This window comes from Pezoporus wallicus, unplaced genomic scaffold (assembly GCF_028554395.1).
Source record: "Pezoporus wallicus isolate ANWC-B61680 ecotype Strahan unplaced genomic scaffold, APGP_CSIRO_Pwel_v1 contig_4309, whole genome shotgun sequence".
In the NCBI taxonomy this organism is placed as follows: domain Eukaryota; kingdom Metazoa; phylum Chordata; class Aves; order Psittaciformes; family Psittacidae; genus Pezoporus; species Pezoporus wallicus.
Window position 1 is genome coordinate 3,182,559 of NW_026638191.1, and position 19,637 is coordinate 3,202,195.

Sequence of the window (19,637 nt, forward strand, 5' to 3'; positions counted from 1 at the left end):
AAGAGTTACCTGAATGTGTTCCCAAAGCAGCCCATCTGTCCACACTTGCTCCATGGGTGAGCTATCCATCAAGAGCACAAGCAGGCCACTGCTTTCAGCACCCAGGAGGATGGACAGGCTGGTACTCACTCACGGAAAGGCACTGTGATCTTCCAGCATTGTCTGTCCATAGGAACCTGATTTCCATGTGGCACTGGTGGAGGTCTGTGTCAGCCCAGCCATTCAGTGCTGTGAAGCCTGGGACCAATCCAGTGTATGGTGGAACTGTACTTCAGACCAGTTCTCTTTACCAACAGATTCAGCTTTATTGTTATTCTTTTTTACATGATTATTAGTGCATCATTTCAAATAAACTATCAAACTGTACAAAGAAACAGAGATAAAAGAAGAGGTGACAAAGCTGGGCAGAGGTTTTTAGTGTCATGAACCATCATGGAAAACAGTAATCCATAGGCTCTCAAACGTTGAAGGTCCCAATAAATCTTATTTGTTTGTTTTAAAAAAAGCTGCAAAATATAAACCATAAATGACTGTAATTAGCAGCTACAAGATCCTTCAAAACTGGAACTTGATTACTGTGAATGCACCTAGGGGAAGGAAAAGCAATCTGAGATAAAGGACCAAAGCAAACAGTGAAATAAATAAATAAAGTGTGGGAGGACAGTCGTGGTGTGGAAATGCAGAGAAATCACTTCTAGCACAACAGTAAATCATTAGACCACAGACAGCAGAAAGGAACAGAAACACAATTCCCCGCTTAAAAGAGTATAGCATGTGCATCGCAAATGTAGGCAGTACGACAGTGATGGGCAGGTGGAATCACTCCTGCACATGAAGGTTTGGCTGGATTCGAAGCACGGCTCCAATCGTGCCTCGAACCCCAAGTGGCAGATGCCATGGATGCTAAATAAGCAGCCACTTGGGCAGTCTGTCTGAAGGAGCAGGAACAGGAGAGCGATGTTTCACAGCAAAGCCAGGTGGGATTTCCATTCCAGTAAAAAAAGGAGGGGAAAAAAAGGAAAAAGGACACATAGGCTACTGCATTTCTTAAAACATCTTGGTGGGCTGGTCAGACCCTCCACGGTCTCTTGTGTCTTCCCCAGGCAGCTAGCCTTCACTGGCACACTGAGGTTAAAAACCCACATTAAAGTTTCCTTATATATATATATATATATATATATATTTATATATATTCATATGTATATATATTTATATATATATATATATAAAAAAGAAAGGATAAGGTGACAGAGGGCACTTCAGGCCTCTCCCGCCGCGGGCAGATGATGTGCCCACAGGCTGTGCTAAAGACGCCTCTCGCTTGGTCAGTGAGTGGCTCATGACACCCGTGCTGTCACCCTGCCGACCGGTGCTCCTCTCACGGGAGGGACCTGCTCCCCGCCACACCGTGCCCTCCTCTGGGAGCACTGCTGGTGCCACAGACCAACATCTCAGCTCAGTTTCCTGCACTGCCGAGCGCTGTGGACATGAACTGGAGGGGACTCCAGGGAGAGAAGGAGGAGGAGGAGAGAGAGGGCTGGTGGAGAAAAGAGCAACCTGGCCCTTAGAGAACCAGCATATCCATTTGTTGTACAGGCTGTGGTAGGAGGGAAATAAAAGCCACTGGTGCTGTTGGAGATGAGGAAGAGATGGTGTGTCTATGATGCTGAAACGCCAGAGCATTGCCAGAGAGTGTCAACTAAAGCTTCTTTGATTTCTTTCACTAGAGCAATCACCGTGTCATACACGTCTATGGTTTTGCTCATGTAATTTCCTAGGTAAAATTGTGCTCATCAATCTGTTCCAGGAGCAAAGCATCGCCGGTTCATCCCGCTGTGCACACCTTCCTTGTTAAGTGTTCTGCTCTAAAATGTCCTTTTCCACCTTACAGCTGATGGACATGTGCCCTTGGCTCAAGGAAGGGCTGGAATGTGTCTTCCGCAAAGCAATGTCGTCAGCTTCCACCTTAAAGAAACTGGTTTCAATTCTCTCCAGGTCATCGGTCCCGACTTTTATCTTCATGCACAGCAGGTTGATGTATGTCTCATAGCGGCTCTTCTGCAGGGAAAGAGGGTACAGAAAGCCTGGGAACAGGGACAAGCTATGACATATGTGGAAAGCAGATGCAGTGCATGTGCTACTGTAGGAAAACCCATCTTGTATCATCGGGATGCTGTTATTCACACACAACAAGTACTGTTTAACCACAGCACAATGCATGGTCTATGAAAAGCCTGCAAAGAGGGATCAACACATCATTGAAAGGGTTGAGGAGAAATGGGAAGATTATACAAGCCTCTCCAGTTGCTTTTAGGGGTCTTGACTGCCACTCTGTATAAGGTAGATACTGATGCCAAAATGAAATTAACAGATCTGCTCCTTCCTTATTTAGGAGTTCCCCTCAATTGATTCAAATGCTTCTGCTTGCCACTGTTCCCATCTAGTGATCCACTTACTGCTGATGAGTTGTGTCCCCATTGCTCTTCATAGAGCACACACAAAGGGAGGCATCTCATCTTTATTCCAAGGCAAGATGGGACCTCTTTTCATAGGCTTGTATAACACTCCTCTTTCCCCTAACCTCTCTGAGGCAGTCTATACTCAATTCTTTGTCTGCATAGAGAAACAAGCATTTCTAGAGCACATCTCGTAAGAAAGATGAGATGAATTATACTCGAAGTGCCAGCTTCTCCTTGCAGACTGAAAAGGCAGCTCAGATGGAGACTGCACTGCAGGCTTCCAAAATAAGATGTCTGTAAAACATGAGATAGCAATAAGCAACTATTTGAAAGACTGCTACTAAAACAAGGGAGCTAGCAGCCAGAAACTGGCTTGGAGAGTTAGGCTGGGTGTTATACAAAACAGTGGTACAGCCCTGGTAGGAGGGAAGTGGAACACTCAGCCTGAGCTAATGGGGGGATAATCTAAGCTGCTGCTGGAAGTAGGATTAGAGGCTTCCAGAAGTCCCTTCCCACTGACATCTATATGGCAGGAATCATACCTTCTTCTCAGCTCTCACTGGAACAAAATATCCCATTTCTCTCCCATTTAAATGCTCCTTAAACATCTCAGAGAGTCTCAGCTTAGCTACACGCATCCTCAAAGGGAGGGCAATCAGCTGTAATGCTGGGTTTGGCTTTATTTACAGAAGTGATTGCAGCAAACCAAGATTAATTCTCCCAGGAATTCCCTGAGCTTTTCATTAATGCTGCTGAAAAAGACTGATTCACACTGAGAACTGAACCACTTTCTTACTTGGGACCTGAGGAAATGTCAAGTTTTGCACAGTAAAGGAAGATTTTATTTCTCTCATCAGTTTCCCTCTCCTCTGGCTAGAGATGACAGAGGGAGGAAATGTCTGTTATTTCTTTTTTTAGCTTCAGTGCAAAACAGTGAGGCTTGCTGCTGCCCCAAGACATCCATCCAGCTTGTGAGCCATCATCCTTCTCCCTCCTTTCATAGCATCCACTCCGGAGTTCTTAGTTCTCCTCAATCAGTCAAGATATCATTTATCACAGAAAAGATGAAAGTTCCTTTACCTCGAATATTAGGTAATGTTCTTTGAGTCTGTATTCCTCAGCCTCCTTTGACTTAAGGCTCTTCTCTACAGGATGTAATTTATGCTCTGCTAATTCATCTGCAATCTGCTTCATTTTATTTTCATGAGACCTCAGCTGTTCCTCCTGCCGAGAGAAGCGTGTCAGGTATTAAAACACAGGAGAGCAACACCCAAGTGCACCGCCTGCCTATTGATGTGGGATCTGTTTCTGCAAGGACAGAAGCTCAGCTACCACACTGGAGCCAAAGGTGTGCAGTACATTTGCAAATTTATCTGATAAGGAGCAGCTGAAACACAGGTATTTGAGTGAGATCAAACCTCAGGTGCTGCAAGTGCCACGAGTAGATTTCTCTGGAACCTGGGTTTCTTTAGCATCATAAACACGAAATGCTCTACACCCTTTAACAGCCAGGCAGAACCAGCAGTGTCCCAAGAGCTGCTCATTCTGCTCTTTTTGCAGATAAAAGTGGACTGGACTCTGAGAAAGGCAGCATCTGGCCGTATCTGGTTTAGCAAATAGGATCTGTGCCTCTGCCCTGACATTTCAGGCTGTCCTCCCTTTTGCCGGGGACCAGTGACAGTGTGTCCCTACTTTCTGGAGATGCTAAGTCATGTTGGGCTTTCCTTGGCCAGTGCAAACAAAAGCTACTCTTTGCATGGCAGATGCCATCCAAAATAAACCAGGGCTATAACCAGCTGTTGGGCTGAGCAGCACCAGCTGCATCAACTCCAGCAACCGAAAGGTGCTGGGATATGATGGGCAAAGAGTAATGAACAAGCAGGAATCAACAGCCATACACACACGTGTGTATGCATAGGGCTGTTCTATAGCCATTGCATAGGAAGCATTGGCCAGACACCAGAATTTGTCATGGTCTGTCCAAATTGCCCACTCCACTTCCCTGTTCCTGCCCTGAGCACCTGAATCAGGCAGTAGCTGGGGATGCTGCAGACAAGCACAGACTGAGCTGTGTGCCGAAGGGCTGGCTGAGCTCTGGGCCCCCTTCCATCACTCCTTCTCTCACACCTTACCTGGCACAGCTTGGTCATGGATGAAGGTAGGAGTGGGCGGCAGAACTTCTTCATGGAGCAGATTGCAGCTGGGAAGGCTGGGGCAGAGAAAATGGCAGCAACAAGGTTGATTCTCAGGATCCAGGAGAGCATTTCTTCCTTACTTCTGTTTAAGGAGGAGGGGAGAATAGAGGTTTTTTTTGTAAATGCTCCTGACCCAGGACCAGCCAGCTCAGAACAGCCCTGGAGCTCCACCTGCTTTCAGGAGTGCCACTGGTAGCCTTGCTTTGAAGGCATTCCTGTGCCAGCCTGGGTTGTGAGCAGAGGAAAACACGGAGGAATGATTCCAGGGCTCTTGTGGGCTTCTTGAAGCCCTGGGAGGCCTCCCTTCCTCCTCAACTGATTGCATTTCCTGAGGAGCTGGGGAGAGGTAGCATGGTGTCCATGACCACGGACATCCTGCTCTTTGGAGAGTTAGAGCCACATAGCAGAGGTCCCACAGAGCAGCGTGGACACCTCGTTTGTGCCATTTATAGGACACAGGATCCCTCATCAGATGTGCTCAGGAACTGCTCCTCCAGCCCTCCAGTGGGCTTTCACTGCACAAATCCAGATGTCAGGCTTTAGCTTGACATTAGTACCTCAGCCCAACTTAACAGGCAATGTCACCTATCTCAGTATGAGACAAAAAAAAACCATCAGGCAGATGATGACTCAATCACACTTGACACTCACTAGCAGAGCAACTTTCCTCTGCAGTGGACTAAAGAAGAAAAAGATATAGCCTGGCTGGGGAGACTCCTTTAATAAGCTTTAGACAGCTTCCCCATCAAAAGCTGACAAAGGGAACCACCAGCTCCTTAGTTCAGTGCACCATATAGATTTTCTCCCTTCCACAGACTGACAATAGAAGTTAGGTAAGGGGAGTCCTTTACTCGGCCCTTTATATCCCAGCCCATCCTGCTCAGCACAGCTTGGTGACACATAAGAAAGGACCTCCAGGACTGACAAGCTGTCAAGAGCAACAGGTAGAAACTATGACCAAGTCCTTTGCACAACCCTACAGACCTCACCTTCATCTCTCCTGCTCAGCACCTTCCTCCCCACAGGTTTGTCCCCTAATACGTGTGTTGATCTGGCCAGGTCGGAGGGAGTCTGGTGGTGGCTGGAGATCAGGCTGCCCCTCGAGGTTCTGTGGGAAGAGCTGGTACTTACGGGGCCTGGAAGAGGAAGACTCTCCAGTCAGCTGTCTTCAGCTTGAGCACGTTGGACTTCTTGCTGTAGTCAGAGGCTTTGGTGGCTAAGGCGTGGTGCACACGGATGGCGTTTTTCAGATCTACTTCAGAGAGGTCTTTGTCAGGTTTGTATTCATCCTGCAGAGAGGAACGTTAATTGGATAATGACACCGCTACCATTTGTGGGCTACTTTAATGAACCTGCCTTTCTCTGTGTGTTATAATCACAGAGTGCCAAGAGCAGGAAAAGCGCTGCTTTGTACCATAACTGCGAGGAGCTGATAATGATAATAACTAACATCTGGCAAATTCGTCTGTCATTAAGTTCACTGGGAAGATGTGAAGAAGGAGATGAAACTTTTAAATGTAATTATCGATAGTTCTCTCTAACATGGCACATGCCTGAGGCTTTGCGGGAGGGTTTCTGCAGAGCTTCCCGCAGTGCAGAGCCCGTATCAGTGACCTGCCCTGATGCTGCGGCTGTGTGGTAGAGCATCTGGCTTTGGGTTCTGCATGATCTCAGGCAGGTCTGAAGCCAGTGCACCTCCGTGCAGGTCGGGGGATGAGCCTGGCTTGCCCTGCTGATTACACTGCAAACCTACAAGACTAATTTGCTCTTGTGTTTTGCCTCCCTTGGCTGTCCTTGGCTGTCAGCACAGGGATGGCTCTGTCCGATGGCGATGGTCTACATGTCCCAGCCCTTCTTAGCTTTCAAGCTAGGCCTTGGTCTGTTCTGCAGATCTGTGAAAAGATGTTTTTTTTCCTGTGTCCTGCTGGTACAAATCCAGGGAAAAGTTGTGCTAGTTTCCTGGTTGCCAGCGCTGGTCAGAAAAGTCTCCTCTGCTGCTCTTCAGAGCACCAGAAACCAGCACTCCCTAGCCCAAGGATATGGCTCACCCAGATCCTTGCTTCTGATGAGAAATAAGTTTCCAAAGCCTTTCCTTCCTTCCTTTTTAGAAGCAATCATCCCAGATGATTGGTGTGGTTGCCATACTGCGTTCACTGGCACGTGATACTTGCCCATGTGCAAAGAAATGTCATGGGACCTAGAGCCCAGAGATGTCTGGTACGGGCTCCTGGCTCATACAACTGCCTTCTTAAGGGTGAACCCCAAAGAAAAGCCCTAGATTTCCTGCAGAGGAAGGGGTGGCTGCTATAGGCACCCTGCGTTCAGGGTGACATCCAGAAGGACTGCACTGCATGGCAGTATAGATTACCTTTCTACAGCGGGGATTTCAGGAGCAAGAGGAAAGGGCTATTAACTTTTTAACAATGAACAACAAATGCTTTGTCCTATGATGACCTAATATGTTACCTCACTTCGAGAGAAATAGTTGCTGCTCAGGCCTCATGTATTGTAAAGAGATTTCCACTTCTGGATGTTTTTCCAAGGCTGAAGCTCTTTGGATCCGAATAAATCTGGCTGTGATACCCATCATTTCTCATTTCAAGACAAGCTTTCCAAAAATACAAGTGCAAATTGCTAGGCTTAATGGCATGTGACAAGGAGAAACTACCACCACTGCCAACTGGTTTGACTAATGCAGATCTTCACCTCGAATGGTATCATCATGTATTGCCTCTACTGATTTCAGGCTCAGAGACAGCAATGTAGATGTAAGGAAAAGCCAAATCTTTTTTCCTAACACTTGGCCCAGTAAACCAGCATAAGGCTGAATCAAGCAGGTTTTTCTGCCTCCCTGCTGGTGGAAACAGGCTGTGTTTGCAGGAGGACATGATGCTGGAGACTCACTTAGGCACTTAATGCCTGTGCTGTAATAGTTGTGATTCTGTGTATGGCTGTTGCTGCTGGGAGACCTCTCTGTGCTCTTAAACAGGTACCCTCCACACACAGCTCCAGTGCTGCACAATGCCTCACACACACAGCTGGAGCCCACCACAGCGCTCAGCACTGACACCATAGTGTAGGCTCCACCATGTAGCCCTTCCCTGGGGAATAATCCCATGCCCTCCAGCAAAGCATGTCAGCTCTTCTCCGAAGCCTCCAGCAGCTTCTCTATGTTTTGCTCACTCCCTTTATGGGCTTTGATGTCAGTTTAAGTGCATGCACAAACTGCTGCTGAGGAAGAGACATGTCCAAAACCATAACAGTAACTCAGACGCTTTCAGTGAAGGGATTAACTCTCAAATAAACCAATTCATACTAAAACACAGGCAGTATCACATTTGGAGTAACTTCAGGCAATGTCTTGCCCATGCTATAGTACCGCTAACCTCACTCTCACCTTTTTCTCGGTGCTATTATCCTGCCACAGAATTCCTGGCAAAGAAGTTAATTTGGTATCACAGGGATGTTGAATTTCTCTCTTACATGTCCTGCACTGTTCACACAGATACTTCCCACTAGGAAATGGGCAAGGTATGCTGTGCTACACCATTCCAGTTACCCTTAGCCCCCAGCCCTTGAATGGTGACATGTTTATTTCCCCATAGGTGCAACAATTTTTCAGGGTCTGTTTTGGTAATATCTTATGCAGGAATTGAGCCCAGATGTGGAAGCTTTGTTTCGGAATCCCTCTAAATTAATCTCATTCTCTTTCAGCTTTTAATGTTGATGGTGTAGACAGACTGCATTTATGTGCCTCTCCTGCCTTCACAAAGGCTCTGCTTAAACATGCATGACTACCCCCTTGCCTGGGATTAGTCTGTGCCATGGCAGTCATCCATGGTGTCTTCAATTCACTTTTCTCATGCCAGCTCTCCCCTGTTGCCCACTCCTGCGAGTGAGCAGTGGGAGATCCATAACTAATATGAATTCCCCAGCTTAAAACTTGTTTTGTCAAGAAAATGTGCCTATCTTTTGTGCCTGACTCCATAGAGAACCTGAATGGGGCAAGAGAGCCCAGTGTGTTGGTCCTGCTGCCCTCTCCTCTGTAGTCAGCACTACTCAACACTAGCCCTGGGCAGTCACTGGAATATGCACATGGAATTACAGAGATTTCTCATGCTCTGGCTGATGAGTGAGTTTTCCTCCTTTTCCTTTTCCTCAGCTCACATCTCACCTTAAACAAACCATGTAATGAGGAAAACCAACCACTGTGCCCTTTTCAGTCTGGGCATGAAATTGGCTCTCCAAGTAGCACTACCATGTCAAGGGCCTGCCTGCACGGGACAGCATCTGTGGCTTGGGGCTGCAGGGGGAACTCCTTCACGGTGTGGGGCTGGAAGACCTGCACCCTTTCCAGTACTTCCATATAAAAGCACTTCATGCTTTATAGCTCTCCATCATGCCTCTCAATACCCCTCTATGTGTGATGATTAAGGGTTATTATCTCCATTTCACACAGGTGAAGTAAGTTGCCAAAGGCCATGGAGTGAGTCAGTGCCCAGTGCAGATTAGAGCACAGGAGAGGTGCGCCCTGCTCCCTGCATTTCTTCCCCCAGATTGTGCTGCATCCCTTTAGGGGATCAAACAATTGCTTCAACAGACTATGCTAGAACACACTAATCCAGCAATTAACACTGGCGAGTCAGTGACATGTGACATCACCCCATCAGCAGGTTATGGCTGCTGCCCGAATTGCTTCAAACAAACTTATACCTGTCCACCCACCCATTCTTCTGCCTATTTTATGTCCACCTCTCTTTCCATCTGCCCATTCCTTCCTTCTATACATCACCCCAGGCCCTTCTTCCATCTCTCTCTTATTTCTACTCAACTTGCTCTGCAAAACCAAACTGAGGAGAGCTTCCTATTAAAGTTTTGGGAAGTTTCTATTAAAGCCTAGATCCTTAGTTTGGTCAGAGCAAAAAACTGGAATAGCCTGAACCTGTGCTCCATGGCATCAGGTGGGTCTGGAACCAGGTACTTTCTTCTATCTCTTCACATCAGAAAAGCTTTTCACAGTGATTTGTGATAAAGCCATGTTCTACTCATGTTTATTTGCAGGCATCTTCCACTGAGAGCTTGGGAGGCTGGCACTTTTCCTTCCCATATTGTGCAATTCTTGTTTTGCAAACCACCCCATAGGCACGAAATTGCACTAAGAATCCACAGGGCAAGTGGACGTTTAACATCCTCTTGTGGTGCTGGGAATGCTTGGAAGTGGCAGAGCAAGGACTTTGTCTTCATGGTCTCATGCTTCTTCCCTGTCTCTGCAAGCCTGATAGACACTGTCTACAGCCCAGCCCAAGGAATCCTTTGAAGGGGGACATATAGTCTGACAGCATCTCAAGACTAAGAAACCCCTCTTTGCCCAAATCCTTTGTCGAAACATTCATCAGGTTAATTTTTGTTGTTGCTCCAAATTGTACTTCCTTGGGGCACCCTTGACAATTCTGGTCTCTCCTGCTGATTGATTACATATCAGTCATGGCTGTTATTTGTCAGACAGTTTCATAATCCAGCCATATCTCATGTGTTCTGCTTCTTGAGTCCTTGCCCTCAATCAAGAAAGCCCTCAATCTCTGAACCCGAAGGTCATGTAAATAACACTGGTCTTCTAACTGACATGTCAGTCTCATCCTCACTCTCTTTTTAATTTTAAACCCAGTACTAACAGAAGGAACTGTGTTAATACAACAGTTTGGATGGTCATGCTCCTAGCCTTGCACAGCAAAGAAAACCCAAACCCTCTGCCCCATCAGCAACAATGACACTCAGTGTTGGCTTCATGGCTCTTTCTACTGCTCTCCAAGCAGTCAGGAAAACCTTCAGTAAACTGAAGTAAACAGCGTGGGAAGAAAATCCGGTCCTGAAAGTGTATTTCATTCTGAATGTACTCCCTGAACAGACTCATCCCAAGAGACATGGGTCTTGGTGAAAAATTCTTTTAGTTCTAAATGGTTCCTGTGATTTTGATGAAATTGCATTCCCTCCGTTCCCTCCCCCCACCCCCGAAAAATTGTCATAAAATTAATGTCGATGGTAAATCCTCATGGTCAGAATGAGGACCTCTTTGGTGGACTCCATGTAGAGGCTTGTAACAAGACAAGAGACTGAGATGTAAGAAGAGTGCTCCTGACTTGAACACCGTGCTTTGAGAGATGGAGAAAATCTGGGCTCTCCTGTATGCTGCAGCTTCCCCCAGCTGCAGGAGACAGTGGCAAGGCTGTAAAAACACCACTTGGCTAAGAGTAACCCATACTGTAAATTACAACGGCCTGCTGCCAGACGTCTGTTGGCTTTGTGACATGTGCCATAGGATCTGGCAAAACATGAGAACCACTGGGGTGTGCTACGAGCTCTGAGTCATAACTCCATGCTGCCCTGAGGATCTTTCTGCCTTCCTTATATAATCCAATGTTTGTTTACTCTCATTGCTCTGGAGATAATGCTGCAATGCCTAGGAACACCTACCCACAGGGAGTGCTGTTCCAGCAAGGTGAGTTCAACGGGTTACTGCATAGCATGAGCTACCTACTAAGGTAGTTCAGTCTTAGTTCAGTGGGTTATGCCATGCATGATGAACAGACATTTGGCATCCCTGGCTGGCTCACACTGACATTCAAGTGAGCCCCTATCCAGTCTTCTTGGATTTTCCCACAGAAAAGACTATCCATGAAAATCCTCCTAGCATCCAAGTGTCTTGAAAGGCAGAGATAGGAATGCTATAGCATGCAAGGAAGCTCATCCATAGTGACTTTGCCTCCGGTGAGGACCTGAGATTTATACTTGCATACATTGCATACTTGACTAAAGGCTGCTACAGAATGAACAGAGATGAAGAGAGGGAGAAAGTGTCACTTGGCAACCCATGGAGGGACCCAGTTCAGCAAGGTCCTGATGGAGAAGATAAACTTTCAGCATGGTCTATACCAGACTCAGTGAAGCTGTTCATAATCAGATCTGTGCCAGCAAACAAAACAATAGGCAGGATAAGAGTGGTCTGATGCTTTGCCTCTTCAGCTTCCTATTGCGTGTCTCACCTTATTTCACCAACTCCCTATGCCATCTGTTCATTCATCCTCCAAAACAACTCCTACATGCTGGGACATTTCTGCAGAAATCTTGCTTCAGTGTTCCCTCTTTCACACTTATTCCTGTATTGCCCTCTTCTGAGGCTGTGAATAGTGCCTTCAGCATGAATACCACCATCAAGATGACAGCACCCTCCAGTTCAGTATACTGGCCTCTGGAGGAGCTCTGCAGATGCCCATGCATGCATTAGAACATGGATTCACCTCTACTTGCATCTGTGGGTCTCCTTTTTAGGACAGTATGACTGCTTTGGAGACAGCATGAAACATCAAACGGGATAGTCCACCACAGTTACCTTTTGTAAATAAAGGACGGTCCCTTTAAGCACAGCATAAAATTTCTTCCAGCCTCTTCTTCCTCTGGGAGCTAGAACAGGAAGAACATTGAATTATACATGTCTGCTTCTGCCAGTGCTGTTTGACCTCCACATTTCTGACAAAACAAACCCTTCTCCTGACCTACCACTGGCACACACTGATGGCCAGATGTTATATGCCTCCAAGCTATTGATTATGAGTTGCTTGTCTCCAGGGACACATGGTTGAGAGACATGGGCTGGGATATGCAGCCTTCCAGCAGGAACACAAGCAGGTTAAAAACTGAGATGAGCACAGCCGACATGTGCAGGAAGCCTCTGCTCCTCCAAACCCAGGTTCGTGTTCCTTGGACTAAGTGCTTGAGGAGCAGAGACAGTCCTTAAGCTCTTCTGTTTCAGGTAAGTTAGGCAGATACAGCCTGGACAAGGCAGCTTTTGCTCCACTGTCTAAGGAGCATTACCACCAGCTGTCTTGATGGACCTGCGGACAGAAAGCTTGCTGGAAGCTGGAAAGAGACAGGAGGGGAGGGGAGCCATTTACACCACCACAAGACAGCTGATCCTCCATGCACAGGCTATTAAGAAAGTGGTGGAAGCAAGGGAGGTCTTTGGTGGTAATCTCTACTCAAGACTGCGGTGACTGGGCCAATCATATCATCAGCAAAAGGGGGTATTAAGGGTTTTATTAATCCCTGCTCAGTTCCCAAATATATTTTCCTTTACCTTTCCTGTCATTCCATATGCTGTCAGCAGAGCTGTGATGCATCCCGCTGCCCAGGCAGCACACAGCAGCTGTTCCCGGCACATGGCAGGATATGGACAGAAACAAAGCTTCAAAACCAGACCAACACCAAAGTTGGGGTTGAGATGGGCAACTGCTGTGGAACCAGCTTAGAGTGTGGGATTCAGGGTTATGCCCATGAACAGGGTGGAAGACTAGGTCTACCTCTGTGGGACAGGCACAGTTAGGTTCTTTGGAAGACTGAGGCCCCCCGAAAACATGTCTACAAATGCCTCAGGAGACCCTCCTGTCCCTGTGCCCTGGCACTCATGGATCTGGGGATCTCTCACGTGTTCCCCAGGAAGTGGTGAGCTGATGCAGGAGAGCCAGGGAAGAGGCTAGGGCAAGGCTCTGCTACTCCCTGGGGCACATCTCCTCCCACCCCATTAACACGTACTTCTCTTCCCATCCATGTCTGCATGGGTTTTCCGAGTGAGGACACCATGCTTGTAGGTGATGGCATTCAGCGCTTGGGGGATGTCCAGGAAGGGGTTGCTGCTGTCAACAATCCTTGTCACTTTCTTGGCGCTGGCTCCGAATTTGTCATCCACCAGCTCCGAGAGCGACTTCCGCAACTCGTCCTCATCGCTTGGAAACAAAGTCAGAGAACACATTGAGTGGAGGACATGCCGGTCGGGTCACAGTGTATCCCATCTCTTGGGTTTTAAAGAGACTCCTTTATTACAAGTCCGGTCAGGGAAATAAGGTAGAGATAGAGGGACTGTAGCACTCAGTGTGCCAATGGTGGTGATCAGGACATAGTTGGGAGGAGGGTGGGTGGCAGGTACCTGTCCCAGTGAGGCTACTCAAAGCAGGTGAGGGAGTGAGTGCTTGTCTGAACACCAGGAGACTGCAGACACACCATTGCTGAGGACTGCAAGCGTCCCACAGGGACAGTCTCATAAAATGAGAGGTCTTTTGCTGAAGATCAGCTCTCACTGGGGTTTCTCAGCCTCTGAGAGGCAGCCCCTAGGGCCTCCTAGATACTGAAGGAGCTTGAGGGGTATCCTCTGCATCTCCGAGGAACAAAAGCCCTGCAGACATCAGGGAGATGGACCACTTGATCAGAAACCCACAAACCCGGGGATGGGTTATACATCAGCTCCCCATTTGTGTCCTCAGTGTGAGCCAGGAGAGAGCAAGAAATACTAGTCATTTCCATAAAACCTGCTTCTCCTCACGGGTATCCTGGTCCTGGATCCTGGATAGCATGGGCTGAGCAGCTTAGGGAAGTGTCCAGTGACTCCACCACGCCTGTATGAAGTAAAATCTACTCTGGTGCTTAGAAACTAGAATCTGTATGGAAAGTGATGTTTTCCAGTGTCGCTGGGACACTGAGGGAGAGCAAGCAGGGAATTTCTGCTCTGTGTGATACATGTCAGTGTCTGAATGGTATCTGCAAACTTGGCTTGCAGATTAGATTGGGACCAAACCTCAGCTGAGGGGATGAATCCACTATCTGGGATGAAGAGAAGGATGATTTCTCAGCCCTCAGCACCCACAGGAGCCCTGGTGCTTAGGCAGAACCTAGGCACTCTGCCTTGGTAGGGATTTAGTGGGGCTCAGCTCTCTGAGCTGCACCAGAGGGACCCCTCTGAGCTCAGGCTTTCTGCTGGGATGACGGCCATATACCTGCCTGTCTGACTGGATTTTGCGAGCAAGGGCATTTCATTCTCTGGGATGACAAGGACAGAAGACAGAGGGAAACCCGTGTAAGGTTACAACTCAGTGCCACATCTCTGAAAGAAAACCAGATACCCACGTCCAGGAGCATCTGTCCCACAGCAGAGGAGCAGAGTTGTCTCTCCTGTTGCATCCTGTCCATCTACAACCAAGCAGGACACCCTGCAGCAAGGCAGGTCCCGGGCCGGTGTGGGGTGAATGATGGGGGGAAGGATACAAGCAGGGTGGGTAGAGGAGGGCAGGAGTGGGGCAGATGCTGCTGAGTGGAGCTGCAGCACTGCAGGGGGATCCCGCGGTGCTGACACCCCTTGGATGTGCCCAGCCATGCAGCGTGTGCTGGCAGGCATTGTGTAACCACTGCCCGCATCCAGCGAGCAGATGCACTTCTGCTGAACTCCCCTTACATAAACCATCCCACCGGCACCTTCTGCGGAGCTGCAGAGCTCCCTCTCGTGACCGCGTCCACCAGCCGACCCTGCTGCTGCTGCAGAGCTGGCACCGCTGCTTGCCTCTCGCACAGACGCCATGCAGGATGACATTTCTGAACTGAAATTGGTGCTATGTCACCTGCTAAGAAACCACTGCCCCTCCGGGGACACTGCTGGCTTTGTCCCTTCCAGAGGAGACACCACCCCACAGGGATCACTGCTGCCATCAGGACGTGGCTGGCAGTGGAGGCTCCTGCTCTGCAAAGCTTGACTCAGGTAGCTGGGGAGGGAGATAGGATCAGACCACTTTTCTGGGCAGAACAATGAAAAGAGCAGGTGATGGAGCTAATGGCCTACAAGGTCCTGCTCAGTCCCATGACCCTCTGTAGACAGAGTGGTCTGTGGCTAAGGAGGAGAGGAGAGGGAAGATGTCCACAGTGTTAGCTTGAACCCCCAGGTCTATCATGGGCTTCCCCATGGCAGTGGTGGGGAGGCATCTGGGCTGGGAGCACAGTGCACTCCTTGCTGAGGGTCCTGCCCTTTGCTCTAGCAGGGAATGTGTAGCAGAGCAGGGGAAGCAGGGCTGAGGAAGATGCTGCGTGAACCTCTCATAGAGGCCATCATGCTGTTCCCAAACTTGTTTCAGGGTAACAAATGATGATGTGGAGGAGCAGACAGTGCATCTCATTGAGTGTGCGGACAATATAAAGTGAGAGGTATGGAGCCACCACCCAGAGGGACAAGAGCACCACTACATGCAGCACGCCAGTACAGCGCAGGGGTGGAGGGGTCCTGCAGAAGGATCGGATGGGGCTGGCTGACTGCGCAGCAGCTCAGCAGAAACGGCCCTCAGGCTCCGGGTGAGCAGCGGGATGAACAGGAGCAGTCAGTCGGCTGTGTAACAGCGGCACTGTGAGGAGGCCAAGAGAAGTGATCCTTCTCTACCATGCACTCATCGCATCTTGACACAGCAAACAGTATTGGGCCTCCAGTACAGGAAAGGGCATCAACAAGGTGGAGAGAGTTCGGTTGAGATCCTCTATCCTTGGGCGTTTTCAGGATCAAACTGAACAAAGCCCTTAGTATCCTGGTCTTAATTCAACGTTGACCATATTTTGTGGAGGAAGCTGGACTGGAGATCTCACAAGGTCTCTTCCTGCCTGAGTGATTTCGCTGATACCGTTTCCAAAAGAAAGTATGTGGAAGAGATGGAAAGTCTCAGTGACCAAAAGAACACCAGATCTCAAGCTCCTTGTACAAAGACCTCTAAAGCACCTGAAGGGGGACCATAGGTGTAATAGTAAACAAAGAGGGCATTCCCTTCTTTTAGATCGCGCCTGTGAACCCTGTGTCCACAGACTGCCACCAGCCTCCCCATCTGCTTTGTGTCTAAGCCATAAATAAACTCAGCTTACCTACAGGAAGGACATCAGTGTTTATAGGCTTGGAAATGTTCTGGGAGCTTCTGGGGCTAAAACCATGACTAAAAACCTGTCAGCTACTTTGAAAGACACTCTCTCAAATGCTTAACATATACTTACATGGCCCACTCCAGCTTCTCGTTCTTGATGGAGTTATATAGTGTCTGAAACAAAAACATGGTGTTAGCTCATAGAAAACATGCCTGGCTTGTGGAGACCATCTCCTCCACACCCTGTTTGTGCTCTTGGAGAGATACCTTCCTTGTTGAACTGTCCTGGAGAAGTATTCACCAGTGAGCAGCACAACTGCTGTCCTGCTAGACCCCTTTTTGTCTGTGTGCCATGCTAGGTACTGGGCTGCACACATCAGCAGCAGAGGGGTCTGACAGCCAGCCCAGCTTAGAGGCTTGTATATGATATTTTGGACTAGTTCTGGGTGCTGCATCTAGTCATGAGTCAATCCTGGCCTACACAAGTATGGTAGAAGACTCTGGGGTATGAGCAGACACCTCTGATGTCTTAGTTAAGTATCAGTGCCACATGGTCATATTTGAGGGGGGGTGCATGGTCTGGTGCATGGTCTGGTGCATCACAGAGCTACCATGGGGAAGAGGGACCCTGGTATGTTCTAAGGGCAGATATGCCACAAATCTGGATAAAAGACCACCAGGGAACAGATGTCTGATGGCTCACTGCTTGGCAAAGCTATCCACGTGGGTTACATTCTTTTAATGAAATAACTGTGCACTGGAAAATGCTGATTCAAGGGCTCAGTGTCCCAGAGTCCCAGCAGGACTTAGGTGGCACTACAGTAACAATGACAGCATCCCACTGTCTATTTGTATCACGTTACCTTCAGCAAATCCTTTGCAAAGTCTTTCCCATCATTCAGCCCATCCAGGTTTGCTATGAACTGTTGACACGACATCTTCTTGCCAATATTCTGTAAGGCAAAGAAGCAGCTCATTAAACTTCTGCAGAGGTGTGACTTTAACCAGAGTGTGTTAAAGAGCAGTTATGTATGTAGCGGTCATGTTTGGGTTTGCCCCAAAAGCTCAATGCTGAAAGGTCTACTACTCTGATTTTCTACTGGCTTTATTTGCTAATGCCAGCACCAGACATTTCAAATGACCTCTTTTTTAATGAAGATGAAAAAGATGAAAATAACCTCTCCAGCTCTTGCTCCAGACTTTCTAAGTGATCTCACCTTGGCCTCTATGTTAGTTCTGACACAGTCTGTGTCCCAAAACTCAAACCAACCACTCAGACTGCCTTGAAACTGCAACGCCTGATGGGTGTCCAAGCCTGCCACATGAGGAATTGCGCGAGCCTGCAGTGTGAGCATCGGAAGACAGCCAGCATTGGGCAATGACTTGTCCTTGACAGAAACTACTGATAGTCATTACGAAAAGAGATGATCCAGCTAGTGGTACTGTGTGAATTTGAGTGCTGTGGCATGTGAGGGCAATACACATACACTGGAAACGCACAACCTGGAACCCATCCATCACTAACTAATGCCATGGCTATTTGGTGCTAATGCTGCCAGGTCATCTGGCACCCCAGTCTGTCTTCCCAAACCCCGTGAGCATAGCCAGGGGAGTCACTTTGTCAGCCTGCAAGGGCCAAGGGCTGGAGGCAGCCTTTTTCCAAGCCTCCTCCTGAACTCATACCTCTGCAAAGGACTTTAGCAGAGGTGTGGAGGAGCCAGTGGGAACTGTAGGGGAGTCTGACACCACAAAGGAAACATAGGTGTATCCTTGTCATATTGCAGTCTTCACGCCCTGAGGTCCCCAAGGATAGACCCTGTGGTGACAGCGCATAGGGCGAACATTGGAGTTAGTGAGGAGAGAGCACAAGCTGCCACCAGCAGTCCTAAGAGGATCCTGACACTGAGTGGGCTTTGCACCAGGATGCCCATCCAGGAGGACCTCGGAGGATGGCCAAGAACAACAGAGCCAGGACCCTGCTCAGGGATTCAGTGAGGAAGAAGGACCTCACTGAGTCACTGGAAGGGGATGAAGCTGCAGCAGATCCTTTAGGACATGCGAAGATGGGTCCTCTGTGCAAGAAAATAACCTCTCGAAAGAGACTGACACCAGAAGCCCCTGCCCACAAACACGCACAACAGCTCACCTGGAGGCTTCTCCCCAAGAGAAAGCATCAGCAAAGAGTGAGGCCTCGGGATTAGCCCACAATAAGTGTGCCCCCCCTTCTCCCACCAATCTGTGTGTGCAGACACACTCTGGCTACATAGGGAGCCAGCGCTGCATCTGAGCACCTCTGTCTCATAATTATGCCTCCTGTCAGTGCCAGCTCCAGATGAGCTGGCACCCTTGAGAGAGAAGGGAAAAGAGGAATAATGCACTGCTACAAACCTGCAGTGCCTGGGCACATGGTGCAGCAAAAATCAAGACTCAGCTGCCTCTGTTTTCTCACAGGGGAGCCCCATGGCTGATGCCCGTAACTGCACCCCATAGCTAGAGACTACTGCCAGCTCAGAGAGCTGCAGAGAAACCTGCAGACATGCTGTGTTTTCAGCAGAAGGAAGACAGATTTGTGTATGTGATGGCCAGTAAATAACAGAAAGCAAGCCAGCAGCACAATGCACATGGAGGAAGGAAGGAGGGTGAGAGAAGGTACAAAATGCACTAATGAGCATCCATGAGGGCAGGAGTTTGGAGGTCAGGTAGGTACATTGCCTGGGACCTTAAGGCGCCACATCACTTTGCACAGAGAAAAGATGACTACTTCTACCCCTACCAGGAGGCAGGAGAGCAGAGTGCACAGCACAGGTCTTTCTGCCTGCAGAGATCCTTCTGCAGTGAGCCAGCAACAAATGCAGAGGCCAACACATTTTAATAATGACTGGATACAGAGAGATAAGAGTGGCACAAGTTAACCAGCCTTGAGGCCCTTTCTTGCATTTCTCACACGTTGCATCCAGGGTATATATTAATCCTAAGGGATGGCTTCTTTTTTATCCTGTGATCTGTCTCCTTCTCTTGCCCAAGAAGATCTCTGAGCTCAAACTGAGACAGCAGCCACACTGTGAAGAAGTGGCTAATTGGTGAGCAGTTGAGAAGGATGAAAACACACCCTTTGTCTGACAACCAGAAGAGGTGATGAGAAAGCTCCAGCAAGGATGCTAATACTGTGAATCAGCTTGTTGGACAAGGTTGTCAAACACTGCAGAGTCAGGGGCAGGATTCAGGCTGGCTGGCAGTAGGACTGATAACAGGATGCTGGGGTGGCTCAGATG

The 19,637-nt window shown here is 48.4% G+C and overlaps 1 protein-coding gene across 1 annotated transcript in view; it reads right to left on the reverse strand.

The window, feature by feature from the left end:
* Window positions 1-280: 280 nt before the first annotated feature.
* The window catches only part of PSD2 (pleckstrin and Sec7 domain containing 2), a 50,814-nt gene continuing 31,457 nt past the window's right edge, over window positions 281-19,637 (reverse strand). The window contains exons 9-16 of the mRNA XM_057409897.1: window positions 17,229-17,318; window positions 16,496-16,539; window positions 13,241-13,431; window positions 12,042-12,112; window positions 5,786-5,943; window positions 4,592-4,736; window positions 3,540-3,683; window positions 281-2,058 (exon numbers count right to left, since the gene is read on the reverse strand). Of these exons, the coding sequence (XP_057265880.1) occupies window positions 1,852-2,058; window positions 3,540-3,683; window positions 4,592-4,736; window positions 5,786-5,943; window positions 12,042-12,112; window positions 13,241-13,431; window positions 16,496-16,539; window positions 17,229-17,318 (1,050 nt within the window). The 3' untranslated portion in view covers window positions 281-1,851. The remainder of the gene's footprint in view (window positions 2,059-3,539; window positions 3,684-4,591; window positions 4,737-5,785; window positions 5,944-12,041; window positions 12,113-13,240; window positions 13,432-16,495; window positions 16,540-17,228; window positions 17,319-19,637) is intronic.